Raw genomic sequence first — 15,894 nt, 5'->3', positions numbered from 1 at the left:
TCTGAACATAAAAACACATATCTAATATTTGAAAAACAGTAGGTTTGTTGAAAAAAAAAAAGTGACACAGCACTGAATTATTAAACTTAAAATTGAATAAATTCCTTTTCATTTTATAACAAGATGAGAACCAATAATAATAATAAAAATAACACCACCACCACCAAACAAACAACCTAACAAAAAAACCCACAGGACATGTGCTATCTCATAGACTAGGAGTGCCAAAGGCTGTAGGCAAGATGTACAAGGTAAGAATGGATGTGCAGCATCACTGCTCACTGGCTGTAGACAACTTTTAAACTGAAGTGCCTTCTTCTGGTGGACATATAGTCATGCCTGTGGTACCATGCCTTAAGACATTACTTAAAACTGATTATCACATAAGCCACAACACATTTCCCACAGTAAATATGCTTTTATAGTAAAGCACCATGAGAAGTGTACGGTCCAACCTATTTTTTTCCCCAGAAATATCCTACTCCATTTCAATATTCTTACTGGCTACTGTGATTGTCTTATGCTAACATCATTGTGCAACCAATTTGGCAACAGCACTCAGACCCAAATCTTGCACGTCCAAACACACAGAATCACAGAATCATAGAGTATCCTGAGTTGGAAGGGTCCCACAAGGATCATTGAGCCCAACTCCTGGGTCCACACAGTACCACCCAAAAAAGAAATCGTATGTTTGAAAGTGCTGTCCAAATATTTCATGAACTCCAGCAGGCTCAGTGCTGTGACCCTGGGGGTATCCCAGTGCCTGACCACCCTCTGGGTGAAGAATGGCCTAACCCCCAGCCTGACCCTCCCCTGTCCCAGCTCCATGCCGTTCCCTCGGGTCCTGTTGCTGTCCCCAGAGAGCAGAGCTCAACACCTGCCCCTCCGCTCCCCTCGTGAGGGAGCTGCAGGCCGCCATGAGGCCTCCCCTCAGCCTGCTCTGCTCGGGGCTGAACAAAACAAGGGATCTCAGCTGCTCCTCAAACATTCTGTCCTCTAGATCCTTCACCATCTTTGTAGCCCTCCTTTGGACACTCTCTAATAGTCTTAGGTCCTTCTTATACTGTGGTACCCAAAACTGCACACCAGTGCAAAGCATGGCAAGACGATCCCTTTCCCTTGACTGGCTCACAATGCTGTGCTTGATGCACCCCATGACACGGCTGGCCCTTTTGGCTACCAGGGCACAATGCTGACTCATGTTTAACTTGCCATTGACCAGAATGCCCAGGTCACTTTCCACAGGGTTGCTCTCCAGCCTCTCTTTCCCAGTCTGCACATACATCCAGGATTGCTCCATGCTGGGTGCAGAATCTGGCACTTGCTCTTGTTGACAAATAGTTCTTAGAACACTTAGGACAACTTCAATCTCAGAAAGTTAGCTTTTCTCAGAAGAAAATGGAAGAGCTATCTAGACAAAGGTGCTCAGAGGGAGACAAATCAGAGAAGCAGAATGTAGCAAGCAAGGTACTTTGGGGTGAAGACTCAGAATGAGTCAAGGAGTTGCTAGGTTAAATGGAGAGTATGGGATTGCAGGGTCAAGCTGCCAGTGAACATCTGGTTAACTATCTTTTTCTTTGTCCAGCTTCATAATCTATAATTTTAGTTGGTTAGCCTTGGAAGGGAAACAACAAAAGAGATTCCTCCTGTTTATAAACCATGCAGATATCAATACAATGCCATAAAATGCAGTGTAGGGTTTTTTATAGATTACAGTTTAAAAAGAGTGAATAATTTAGTATGCAACCATTTAACTAAGAATTGTGTGCCAGAACATATGTAGAAGGAAGTCATTTAGGAAAGTCTGTACAATAGCTCTTCATCTTCCATGCATAACATCTTTCTCTATGCAATGACATGCTCCTCAGCAAGCCTGTTTCTCTCAAACTCTGCTTTTTGCATTTCCGTTCACATTTTTCCCAGATTCGTCCCTAGAGAATTGCATTCAGTGTGGTAAATAAGCCTAGTTCAATTTGAAGCCAGAATTGGGACTGCTGACTGTCCTGTAAAACAGGCACTGAAGCTACAAATTCATGTGTCTGGGCATAATTCAAATCCCATGCATAGATTTTATCTGCACTGCAGTTTATCAGAACCGGGTTCATTTCAGTGTTCATGTGCTAGGACATATGTCCACGTTATAGTCTTATGCAAAAAGAGACATCAGACACTTTCTGGCACATAGTTTTTTCCCTCCTTAGGTCACACTGGTAATTCAACCAGTATGATTTCCTGGCACAGATACATTATTCTCCTACACCAACTCTCATAGGATTGATGCAAATTAACACAGCACAACTCTCTTGTAGGATTCAAAGAGGCCATCCACTGGATCCTAGCAAGTGCTAAGTATTTTGTCTTTTTCATAGAGTTGTACATTGGTTTTATGGAACTGAAGCATATTTGACAGAACAAGTTTTAATTCACGGAACTAGGCAGGTATCTATGAGAAGATTAAAAACATCCCATGGGGAAGGCAACTCACTAAACTACACTTCCAAAAAAAAAAAAAAAAAAAAAGACCAGAGTTTAGACCATTTGCCAGATGGTGAGCTGTCATAGTTATGCTTCTCAGAGATTAAAGCAGCAATATCAGCATTTAATCTTTGCCCCTCAGTAAGCAATACATATGTTCCTACCCTTTGAACTACAGTTTAGACAAGAAAACTAAGAAAAGCTACACTTCATTTACCCACAGTTGTGTTGGACTCTCCATAAAAATGTTTTATAAATGAAGACTACCACACAGCCTTAAAAGTGAATGATTCTCTTGTTCCCTTCTTTCTTTCTTATGGGGAAGGATATTCTCTAAATATAAAGTGTATTTGGCACTGGGTAATACACTGTATTGGCAGCTGGGTAGTATAAACCCTGAATGAAGGTCAAGACATCTAAGATGTTCTAAGGAGAAAGGAAGAACTTGTCTTCCACTGCCATTTCTGGTATCCCGGATATGAGGCACTCTTTAACCTCTTCAGTTTCTAAGCACTACATTATGCTGGAATAGGCAGCTATTATTTATTTTATTTTTTCTAGCCTGCAGAGCTGTGATCAGATTTTAATCTGTCTCATTTCTAATGAATAACACCACAATGTTGTATTACACAGCTTTCCAGAGAAGGATTGCTGCAATATCTCATCTGCCAGGAAGAGTCAATGTCTTGGCAGGCTCTTTATGAAATATCTAAACTGAACTGCTCAGATACTCTGTCATATTCTCTACCATGTATCTGACAGTCAAGATGTTATCAATAAATCTACTCATAGCTGGGTAGCTTTGTCAATACAGGTATCCACATGTTTTGCCTCCAAAATGCCTGGATGTCCATTTGCAGGTGAGCCTCTAACTTAAGCTATGGAATTACTGGTGGAGAAGGTGAACTGGAGGATTTCAGCTCTCACCTCCACCACCACGTTATCTATGTTAGCATGCATGTCACTCGCTTAGATTGAGGCCACATCCAAACCCGTCCTTGGCCCCAAATTTTAAAATTCAATTAACTTGACTGTTAGAATGAGATCATGTTCAGTCAGCATCCAAAACATCTATTGTATTTGGGACATCAGATGGAAACTGTTTCATTCAATTGGAATTCATATATTTCTTTTTTTTTTCTTTTTCCTACATGCAAGATACAAGTCAGTTGAAAGCAGAAGTGTTATTACTCATGCAGTTTGCCTGTGCATGCTTAGAATCTTCAAGCGTATTTAAGTTGATGTACTAATGCATATCTTCCAACATCCCTTTCTTTGAGCTACAATTTAAAAATGACTTTTAAAGACATCCTTAAGCCTAAATTTACTTTCCAATTGTGATTCAAAGAGGCTGGTGTCAACATGTAGTAAAACTTACGGTATTTCCAGGGAAAATATAGAACATATATTTCTGCATATCATAATAGATATTTCTATTTTGCATTGCACAATTCTATATTGTACTGAAATTCATTTAATTAATTTAAATTGTGTTTACTAAAATAAAAGGTATTCTATGTCTATTTTCATCACAATTACAGTAAACAGCCATCAGTTCACCAATCTTATGTTTACATCTCTTTGACAAGAATGAACATTTTCAGAATTGAATAGCTAAGTCATGTACCTAACAAGTGACCATATATTTCTATGAAGAATAAATGATTGTCTAGATATATGCTTATTTATTGCTTTAGTAATTCATTTTGCAGAGGAAATCAAGAGATAATTTTAAAATATTGTTTGATAGACTCGTCTGGTCTTTCCTATAAAACAAACAATATGTTGTTGACATATGGAAAGGCTGAAATCTCACTGCTTTTTCTAACCTCCTGCCTAAGCACACTTGCTTATATGCATCTGTTCTTGTTCTAACATATTGGTTTAAAAATCTGGCTTCAAAGTTCTTAGTTTTCTGATACCATGGGTTAAACACCTGGCCAAAAATGTGGAGTTCACCAATAACACATACTGGAGTCTTTTCAACCACAGATGGGAAATACAAACTGGCTTAAACTGGACACACATATATGGTTCTATATAAACATGGTCTTATACTTTAAGCATTCAAGTTTGCATCTGTAGTATGTAGGAATAACGCACAGTTAGTTTGCCATGCTTCAGACCTTTTCCAGGTAGATTCTGTAGTGTCCTAAACTTACGTAGGTTGACATCCTTGTATAAATTTCAGTATTTCAATAGTGTTCAGTCTATTATTATTTTTTTCCGGTTTTACACATATTTAAGCATTTGCAGGATTTTGATTATGTATTTTATGTATTTGATGCCATCAGCACCATTTAAAAAAGCTTCTTCTTGCTGCTCAATCATTTTTTCATGTTCATATGCAATCTAAGATTCATAACTCCTATATCTCGTTTATTGTTGGTTGCACTTCATAGTATTGCTAAAATATAGTTTTAATTTTACCAGATGCCAAGAACCTAAAAAATCATTATAAGAGAGAGATGCTAAATTATTCTGTCAAATTTCTCTCTTTTTTTTTTTCTACTATTCATATGAAATAATGCAAATCACTATAAGCAAATAACTCAATCTAGAATGCTATGAAGCTAATGGAAAGATGCTCAGTGTTTCAGTACATGATAATCTACCTTAAAAGGGCTCTGAGTCCAAAACTTAAGAGTTTTTTCACATATATGACTAAGACTGATGCTTTAGGCATGAATATTAAACCAGCAACAACTTGCTTTGCTTTACATCCTTATCAGTAACTATAAAAACTTTGATACGCATGGGCATATGAGGGCCTACAGGAAAACTGGGAAGGGACTTTTTATCAGGGATTATAGTGATAGGATAAGAATAATGGAATAGAATAGAATAATGGCTTTAAAATAAAAGAGGGTACGTTTAGATTAGATACAAGGAATAAATTCTTCACTCTTGGGGTGGCAAGGCCAAGTTGCCCAGAGAAGCTGTGGATGTCCCATCTCTTGAAGTGGCCAGGTTGGATGGGGCTTTGAGCAACCTGGTCTGGTGGGAGGTGACCCTGCCCATATCAGAGGGGTTGGAACTAGGTGATCTTTAAGGTCCCTTGCAACCCAAACCATTCTTTGATTCTATGATGACATTCATTGACATTTGAGGGCAGGACTAGGCCCTCAAAATGTCATTTGTTAACCTTATTATGCAGTGACATGCTGTAGCCACTTCTGCTGTAGTCACTCTTAGGCAAATTTTATTAGCCTTCTACAGATGACAAAAAAGTCAAATATCACAACATAGTCACCACCTTCTCTTTATTCCACAAACAGTATCACATACCTTAAGCTTCTTTACACTTGTGCAAGGATCATTGGAGAAACTCTCAGTATCTGAAATTTCAATATCTTCACCATACAGGACGCCAGTCAGATCATTCCTCACCTGTCAGAAGTTGAGAAAAAGGCAAACTAGTGAACTCAGTGAGGCAGAAGAAAATGGACCATATTTATCCCTGCAATGACAAGCAATAGTCTCAATGGTGGTAATATGCACACACTTTTTTTTCCATTTCATCTAAAAATTGATCAAGGCAAATTCTTTTACTACCATAATCTACTATCAACCGATCTACCATGTCAAGAGTTTATATTATATGTGATGAAAATTTCATAGTGGACTCCCATTTTGAAACACGGGACCGGACAATTCTTGTGAATTTCCAGTGCTTCTAAGACCAAAAGCTTTCTTATAGCCAAAGCAATGTTTGAGACCATATAAAGGTGAAAGACTTGTCAGAAAATTCTCTAAGATTGTGAATTCCAAGGACTGACTTGAAATCACTATCAGCTGGCCCTAGCATGAATCAGCAGAGCTTAGCTTATGTCACTTAGGGTTGATAAAGCTTAATGAACTGCTCTGTGCCTCCCCCTTTCCTATGGCATGCATCTTTTCATGGGGCATCAAGTGTTTAAGCACGGTTTGCTAAAAGGTGACACAAGTAACCATGTTATCTACAGATTTTCTCATCTGATTTTATGGTGGCAAGATAATTGAGCTGCCTAAGAGCACAAATATGCCAAATAACATACAAAACAATCTGGTGGACAGTTGTAGGGTGTTTGCTCTTGTTGTTTGTTTGTTTCCTGTTTTCCATACAACCACTTCAAGGTTTTCTGTCTTAATCACTGCTGTTTTTCCTCCAGTCATATGATTGCAAAACCAGAGCTTCGTGTTACTGTTTCTAATACATGAGCAAAAATAATTTTAGATGGAGATAACATGGTTACAGATTGAAGCGAAGAGAGAAGCACTCTGATTTTAATTTAATAAAATTATTATCACACTCATTTCACTGATTACCTTTTTTGTTTGTAACAATATCAGAAACAGGAGAAACAAATCATAGTGTAAAAGAAATAAAAACAGACATTGCATACAAACACAGGAAATACAATGCGTATGTGACATTGTGTTGGAAAATTTAGAAGTACGTAAATCATATGCAGATACTTTCCAATGACCCTCTCCATGAGTCAGTAGAATTACAGATTTTAAATCTCCCTTCTAACTGTCCTTTTCCTTAATGTCCTTTGAAAGACAGTCACAGTCCATTCTAAACAATTAGAAAATATTTGCTATACAGTGGCATGGCCAAGAAAAGAACAGGAAATGTTATCTGTCCTTCACCAGTAGAAACTCCTCCATTCAAATTTAGATAACTGTAAAGTTTATTTTATTAGAAGACAATTTAGCCATCCAAAGACCTAGGTATTGATATATTCCCTCTGCTGAAAGCCTGTCACGCTCATGCCTAAGAATGCAGTAAAAGCTAGAGGGTGCAATGGGACATGAAATGTCACAGGTGAGACATCTCAGTTTAACTGGCAGCTTTACAGACAAACTCATCACTTCAAAATCCTTCTGCCTTTCTTTAATGCATGTTTGTGAGTGTCTCCCAGTCTACACATGTAAGTGGTTCTGTTGGGTGTATTTCATGTTTGTATGTTATTGACAAAATACTATGCAACTATTTTTGGTATGCTGTTTAACTGTTAGATAAAGACATGTTTTGGGGGTAAAAAATAAGGACATTTTTGTACTTTGGTTTTGGCTGGAATAATTTCTTTGTAGAGGCTTGCATGATGCTGTGTTTGGGATTTTTGATGAAAATAGTGTGGATAACACACTGATGGTTTTGGTGTGGCAGAGCAGATCCAAGGACATTCAGCTTCTTGTGCTGTCCTGCCAGAGAGGAGGCTGGGGGAGCACCAGGAGCCAGGAGGGGAGACAAAGAGACAGCTGGCTCAGTCTGACCAAAGGGATATTCCATATCACTTGGCAACATGCTCAGCAATAAAAGCTGTGGGAAAGAAGGAGGAAGGGAAGGATGTTCGGAGTGATGGTGTTTGTCTTTGAAAGAAACTGTTACATGTGTTGAGCCCTGCTTTCCTGGAAGTGGCTGACCACCTGCCTGATGATGGGAAGTAGTGAATTCTTTGTTTTGCTTGACTTGCATGCACAGTTTTTGCTTTAACTCATAAATTGTCTTTATCTCAACCCATGATATCTTGCACTTTTACATTTCTGATTCTCTCCCTCATCCCATGTAGAGAGAGTGAGTGAGAGGTTGTGTGGTGCTGAGCTATCTACTGGGCTTAAACCAGAACAGTCCTTTTTGCAAATTTCTCTTTAAGCTGGTTCTGCATGTTTCTTGTTTGACCAATGAAATACTTCTAAAGGTCATTATGATGACACTGATTGTCTTTATTACTTCTTTTAAGGCCTCTGCTTCACCCTAACACTTTTAGCCATACTCTCAAATTACCGAGCCATATTGTTACTTTATTATAAGGCTTTTTACAAGGCATAAAACAAGTGGACACATGGACAATTATTTTATTAAAAATTAACCAGTTTTAGAGAAGTAACAATCAGAATGCGCCCACCAAGATTTAGGTTATATTCTTCATTCTTTTGTGATGTTATAGTTAGTTGTATGACATTCATAGACATTCTATGAAGGTATATTCACTGACCAAAAAAGAAAAACAAAAAAGCCAGCAAAACAGTAAATAGTTGTTTTCTCCAAGTATACTAGTGAAATGGAGGACTGATATTTTAGCTCCAGCAATCCCATTAGCTGCTCCTTATGATACCAGTCTTTCTTGATACAATGTAAAATTGCCTTTCTGAAATAGACAGTTGGTAATATCAAAAGAAAATAGACCTCTCTTGATCATAGTTTAGCTAATGTTCAAAACCCATCTCCTTAGTATTAAAGTTCACTAAAACTATCATATGATGCTTAGAAAAAGCAAATTTTCTCTTAGCTAACAGAACTGTACTTTCCAAAGTCATACAAGTTGTCATATGTTTCTAGCCCATAGTGTCCTACCTTCTTCTATAAAACAAGATTTTTTTTATTTTTTTTTTCCCCAGGCTTGCTTTTCTGATATTTTCTTCAGTTTTTCTTTTCCTGGAACAGTTTTTAGTTGTTTTTGCAATCTCAGGAAGACTAGATCAACATTACTCAGTTGATCTGAGCGGAGAACAGCTGATTCACGCCAACTATCTTCTTGTCAAATCAGACCATGGGAAAATTATAAAAATTAAAAACTATTAAAATAGACTAGCATTTACAAGATAGGCCTCAGTGGACTGCACCTGATTAGAAGAATTATCCATTCAGACCAGCTACTGCCTTGCTATGCTTAGAACTTGTTCATGAACTTTACATTTGAGGTGTTCCTTTTTCTTAAGAAATAGGCTTATGAACCATAATGAATCTTTTTTTTGAACAACACATTTAAATTCAGCCACTGAGAAATATCTATTCATCCCACCCCACCTGCTAGAAGCCCAGTACTCTGAAGCTTTCAAAGAACTTGGACTTTCCATTGAACTATTTCTTAATCTCCCCAAAGTCACATTTTATTACATTTGGTGCCAGAGAAGTTGAAAACCTTTCTTCTCTTCACTGCCACAATCAGATTTTGGCTGTTTTGCAGATGCATCTGTTGTGGAGATTTTGCCAAAAGAAAGGTGTTTCTATTTCTATTATAACAACTAGATATTAGAAATTTTATCAGAATTTACAGCATCACCTTTTTTTTTTTTTTTTTTTCCTCCAATCAAATCAAGTAAGTTTTTTTCCCCAATTTGTCACACAACTCACCTAACAAATCTTATCTTATGCCTTGGTCTCAGGGTGTTTTCACTACATTTTTCAGTCTTTGCTTTCTATTTGCATACTTTTGGCACCCTGCTCAGGTTCTTTTCTTTCTAAATATTCTAAGTATCTGTTGACACAGTATTGAGACTTGTGTTTCTCTGCCTTCTTACAGAAGTCCTTCACTTCTTTGAAACAATTTAACTTTGGATTCTTCTGATTTGGATTTGGGTCTGACATTAGAATTTGGAAAAACTGGCCTCCAGTTTCTACAGCAGCCAATTCTTGTAGAAAATGTTGCAATTTTGGACTGAATTTGTGAAACTCAGAATAGAAAATGTTGCACACTTTGCTTAAGCAGGTACTGGAATGTGTACCACCAGCAGTACATGCAGTTTGAGAGCTCAGCAGTAATTGTTCCATTCCACCAACACTCTGAGCGAAGAAAATTGAAAACAAGCAAGCAAACAGACAAACAAAAAATACACTTCTGCTTATTGCTTATTGTGTAGTATGAGATAACTTCAACTGGAGGAAATGGATGTACAAAGCTGTAATAAAACTGCATTAAAATCTGGTGGCCATCTGAAGTTCCTAAGTAAATTTTGCATCAATTTATAAAACAGAGATATTATAATTCCATGTGATTTAGTCCATTGTTAATAATTTAGTGAAGCTTGTACCTATATGTCTGTTTACAATTTTATACATTTTAAAGAAACTAATATTTCATTTTCCCCAAACCAGGATTATCAGACTTGATAATCAATAAGGCTCTTGACGGACTCTAGTCCTTCACTCACAAAAAAAAAAGAGTGCTTTACACAGCTCTTCATAGAAAGCTGGATGAAATTGGGATTTCACCTTACTTCATATTTAATAGATCTATATATAGTCATCTTCAAAAATTACTAGAGGACAAATATGCTTACTTAGCAACAAGCTAAAAAAAAAAATAAAAATAAGGTTCTATGTCATATGTAAGGAATGCAGTTGCAGTCAGAAAAGGATGGCCCTTGTGCTTGAGGCAATGGATGGAACACAAGGGAATTGTTTTTTATTCCTCATCCTACCAGAGCTGCTCTGTGATATAGCTCATATGACCTAAACAAGATTCTAAAGTTTGCTACCAATTCTGTCTGTATCTCTTTCTGTGATGTGGGTGGTAGCAATACTTGCCTACCTCATAGCTGCTGTATCAAATTCAGTGATGTTTGAGAGCCAAACAACAAAGTCCCTGACCCTGCACCTGTGAAGGAAGAAATACACGGATTTTGAGGAGCCAAGAACTCACATTGAAAAGAAATAAATGAATTTCTTTAATCTCAACAAACTGAGAGAATAGACACAATGACTAAATGAGCTGAAAAAAAAAAAAAAAAAAGAAAAAAAAAGAAAGTCTAGATGAGACCAAACTACAACATTCATGTGGTCTTTATCAGGAAATATGTGTTTAACAAAAGGAAATGAATGTTCGGAAACTGTATGGGCTGTCCTTAAGGAAGAGGGAAGTGAGTGCTATTACACATTAACTGGACAAGGGCCCTTGCCTGACAGGGCTCCATCCCTCACTGCCCAAGTGAGGGGATCAGGACAGGTCTGGATATTACCAGTTTCAACCATGAGTCTAGACCATCAGCCAGGTTCATAGTGATAAGGTCCAAGGTAAAGAATGCTACAAGTCAATCCATGAGTCAGGGAAAGGATCGGATCCAGTGAGAGGAACTACTGTCATGCACACTTGGTGACTGCAGGGCACTGACATGACAGGTCTGAGAACAAGCTGGGAAGTCAAGTCCGTGGGCCTAAACCAACTACATCCATGCCACACACAGTTGTGATGAAGATAGGGACCAGCACTACTTCAGCATCACTTGGGCAGGGACTGATGGCCCTGGGATGAGCTGAAATGGGGTTGTGGGCGGAGGGCAGGCTTTGGGGAGCTATTGGTGGAGAGGGCTATTGGTATTCTCAAGTCCCTGACACTGAATTTCTATTGTTGGCATGTTGTTGACTTCCTGTGTGATCTCCATAAGATGATTCTATCTGCTCAAAGTACAGATGACCCCCTACATCACAATGATACAAAAGTGACAAGAGTATTGATTTTATTTTAGGTGAACAGATATTACTAACCTCAGTGGGACTGTTCACATAAGCATCTTCTCACCAAGAGTAAATTGCTAGTATTCATTTTATCTCAGTACTTCATTTTATTTTATTCCTTTTTCCCAGAAAATAGTAAAGAAAGGAGATGTTCCTGATGAATTGTCAATCTAGGGATGGTGGTTTGGATTTAGTAGCCTCCACTACTTAATATTTCAACCTCTGTTTCAGATTATATATTTAAAGGTATAGTTTGTTCATTTAATCCTAACTCTGCTGGTTACAAAATACATTTTATAATTTTTAGATTAATCATACTACTTTGCTTTTAACAGATATTTCCAATGACATTTTGGTTCGCTAAAGCTGCATGTAAGTACTGCAAGCTAAATCCTTGTTGTTAAGGGCAGTCTAATCCTACCAGATGTTGATCATAAGAGACTCCTAATGAATAAGAACTGGTCAGACCAGAGAGATTACAGTCAGATTTTTTACTAAGATTTCCTGCTGCTGAGATTTATACTGTGTACTTTATAATGTATTGTCAGAGTTTCAGTATAGATATATAAGTATATGAGAATAAAATAAATACATGAATTAAAATAAAAAAAAGACACTTCCTCATTGCATAGACCAAACATAAATTGTTAGTAATTGCAATGGATAGATTATGGTTTCTGGGGTTAGTAGAGATAGAAGCATCTCACCAGATACGATGTGTTACAAGCAAGCATAATTATCCCTATTTTCATTCCTCACATTTAGAGGTTTAGGAGCACTAAGCGAAATTTACTTACAAGAAATAATGTATCTGGAGAAGAGAGATTTAGAAATGCTAATAGTTGTCATTTGCCTTAAATATAGGAGAAAACTGAGGTATACTTATATAGATACACACAACATTTGGGATTATAAAAGCAAAAGAGCAGGTAGGACCTTATTTTGAACAAAAAGACAACACCAAACAAAAGCATGGATGAACCAAAAGGAAACAGTAAAATATAATCTCAGGTATTAAGAATAGAATCACACTTCCTAATAAATAAATAAATAAATTTAAAATACTTTTTTGTGTGTGTGTGTGTAAAGGAGAAAGAAAAACAGAGATGTACTGGACTTCCATTTTTTCTGGTAAATGCGGTTTCACATAAAGCTTATGTGAATGATTACCTCATAGCTCATGCTTATTCAAGCATAAGTTTTTATGAAGTTAGGATAAAATGCTCTAACTTTCCCCCAAATTCTACAAAGTAGATTTTCCTTTTTCTTATGCTTTTTGGTCATAGAAACTAACAGTAATCATGAACTCTCATGCTATTCCTAATAGCTGTGGGTAAAAAGAATTAATCAGAATTTAGGGTTGTTGTTTTAGAGGGATGTCTATTATATTTATTTATTTATTTATTTAAAGTTGGCATACAGTTAGAAGTTGATTTCTCTGTAACAAAAACAGAAAATCAATCTATCTCATCATGAGGTCACTTGCTACCAAATGCCAGCATACTACAGTGACATTAAAATTTAACCAGGAAAAAGAAACAGATCCACACAAAGAGATTTATAAAAAGCATATGTTCTGCTTACTCTGCAAATTTATAAGGATCTACACAATAGGTTAAGCAGGGCTTTGAAGAGTCCAGCTAAACAAACTCTCCTCAATAAAGACTGGCTGTTAAGAAAGTGCACAACTCTGCAGTAGAGGGGTGAGGGAAAAGGCATGGTGCATTCCTTTAGGAAAAAAATGTGTAAGGCATTGCAAAACCAGAAAGGATCCCAAAGATGATGTAGATCAGCTACAACAGCAGTTTCCATGCAGATTTCAGGAACACTGATGAACAGACTCGAAGAAGCAAATATACACAAAATATACTTCTGGTTCCTTGAATGTGATATATTTTCTAGAACACTGAAGGCCATGTGGTTCGGATAAACAGGACACTTTTCTACAAGTTTATCAGACCTAATTGCTACAGGTAGTAGAATAAAAGCAAAGGGTCTGAAGCATGTAACATTATATAAAAATAAGTTTCATGCCATGTACTATGGACACTACAGTAAGTAGTGTCCATACTAAGAATAGGTTATTTAATAAATTGAAAACCAATGCCAGAAGAAATTAAGCAAGAAATCAAAAATGTTTGTTTATTAAAGCAAATTAATGTAATAGGACTACTGAAAGTTGGTGGAAGCAGTCACATAAGAAGGAGTGTTAAAATCTTGGAGGTAATACAGAGGTAGACAAATAAAGGTACTCTATAATATTATCTGTGGCAAGTAATTAACAACATACAATGAAAAATATACAATATGTTTTCTGACAAAAAAAAATAATAAAATCACATGCTTTAGGGGATGTGCTTTGATAACAAGAACTACTTTAAAAAAATATTTAGAATGCATACTAAATCTGATTTACATTGGTGAATTTGATCAAGATTAGGAAATATGGACAGAATAAGATGTAACGTATGAAATAAATTAAAAAATAATAGTTTAAAAAAGTACCATGTATTTTGTTTGCAGCATAAACTATTATATCACTCTCAAAAACACTTCTGTAGTATCTTTCTCATGGCACAGGAAACGTGTGAATAATGAACTAAAAGTTAGGGGCTCTCAACACCAAATTACATCACTACAGGTGGACAATATATAGAATTTATTAGTAGCTCTTAAGTACACACATTCCAGACTACTTAGAAAGAGCCCATTTACTAAAACAACTCTAAACAGAACTCATTAGGGGTGGATAATTCAAACGGGGGGACCCGTGCTGGAGCAGTTTGCTCCTGGGGGATGGATGGATGGACCCCGTGGGACGGAGCCGTGTGGGAGCAGTGCTTGAGGAGCTGCTGCCTGTCGGCAGCCCATGTGGGACCAGTTCGGGAAGGACGGCATCCCGTGGGAGGGACCCCACAGGGAGCAGGGGCAGAGTGACTGTGAAGGAGTGGCCGAGACGAAGTGTTAGGGACTGGCCACAGCCCCTGTGCCCTGGTCCTCCTGTGCTGCTCCGGAGGAGGTGGAAGAGGGTAGAAGGAGGAAAGTTGTTTTTTGGTTTGCTTTTGTTTTCTTACTGCTTTAGTCTGTTACCAATAGGCAATAAATTATACTGATCTCCCTTATGCTGAGTCTGTTTTGTCCATGATAGTAATGGGTGAGTGATTCCCTTGCCCTTATCTCAACCCATTAGTTTTTCTCATCATATTTTCACCCCCATTATTTTGAAGAGGGGGAAATAGAGAGCTGTGTGGTAGTATAGCTACCTACCAGCCTGAAACCACCACATTTGCTAATGGCTTAATTACATCAGACTCAGGGGACTATGTCAATATTTATGAAAACCTCTGTATCCAGGAATAAGCATTGTAGTAACTGAAAACTATGAGTAGAACCTTCGGTGGAAAATTAAAAAAATAATAATAATAAAATAAAATAAAATAAAAATGTTTACCTAACACAAAAAACAGATGTCATTTTGATGAAAGGGGGATTATAGAAATCATACCTGTGAGAATACAGACAATAGGAAATTATTACTAGTTCAATAATCCTTTGAAATAGCAAACCACATTCCTCAGTCTTCCTAAATGTAGAACGGTCAACAATATCACACTAAGATTTAATTCTATATTCTGTCTGAACTATGGGAGTATCTGTCCTCATCGCAATACGCCAGGTTATTTGGGCTTTAGGCTTTTTAGGAATGGAGCGGCAGACTTGGCTGAGTTACCATGATAAAAAATTTCAGTAACTCACTTTGCACTTGGCAGTATAGTGCTCCATACAGGTTTGTTTAGATCAAATTTGTAAAAAAGATCTGTTTAAACTTCATAAGTCTATCTATAATTTTCTCCCAGATGAAAAGGGGAATACAGATGCTACTTCTGGGACGTAAGACCTTCACAGGACTATGTTGAATCAAATGATAATGCTAATCATGACAGTTTTACCATATGAATGGTACTCCCACCCCATGTTCCTTCCAGGTAGGAGACAGTAAAAACTTTGCTTCTCGCTCTTCTGAGCCAGAAAAATTCTGCTACATTCAAGAACTAAATTAGATGCTGACTAGAGTGATGGTACTGAGCAAAGAAAAGCAATCAGGAGGTTCAAAAAATAGTTTCATCTTTTCTTCCATTGTGTATTATTTACATACAAAGAATTTTCCTCACATGCACCTGTCTGTTAAACAG

At 37.2% G+C, this 15,894-nt stretch overlaps 1 protein-coding gene across 1 annotated transcript in view; it reads right to left on the bottom strand.

The window, feature by feature from the left end:
• The window catches only part of GABBR2 (gamma-aminobutyric acid type B receptor subunit 2), a gene marked incomplete at both ends in the record, with an annotated part of 491,928 nt that overhangs the window by 243,815 nt on the left and 232,219 nt on the right, over window positions 1-15,894 (bottom strand). Inside the window, one exon of the mRNA XM_084306998.1 lies at window positions 5,767-5,868. Coding sequence (XP_084163124.1) covers window positions 5,767-5,868 — 102 coding nt within the window. The remainder of the gene's footprint in view (window positions 1-5,766; window positions 5,869-15,894) is intronic.

The sequence above is a fragment of the Netta rufina genome (genome assembly GCF_964035555.1).
Source record: "Netta rufina genome assembly, chromosome: 2".
Lineage (NCBI taxonomy): Eukaryota > Metazoa > Chordata > Aves > Anseriformes > Anatidae > Netta > Netta rufina.
Note: the sequence above shows the minus strand (reverse complement) of the source record. Positions and strands in the feature narration are given on the sequence as shown.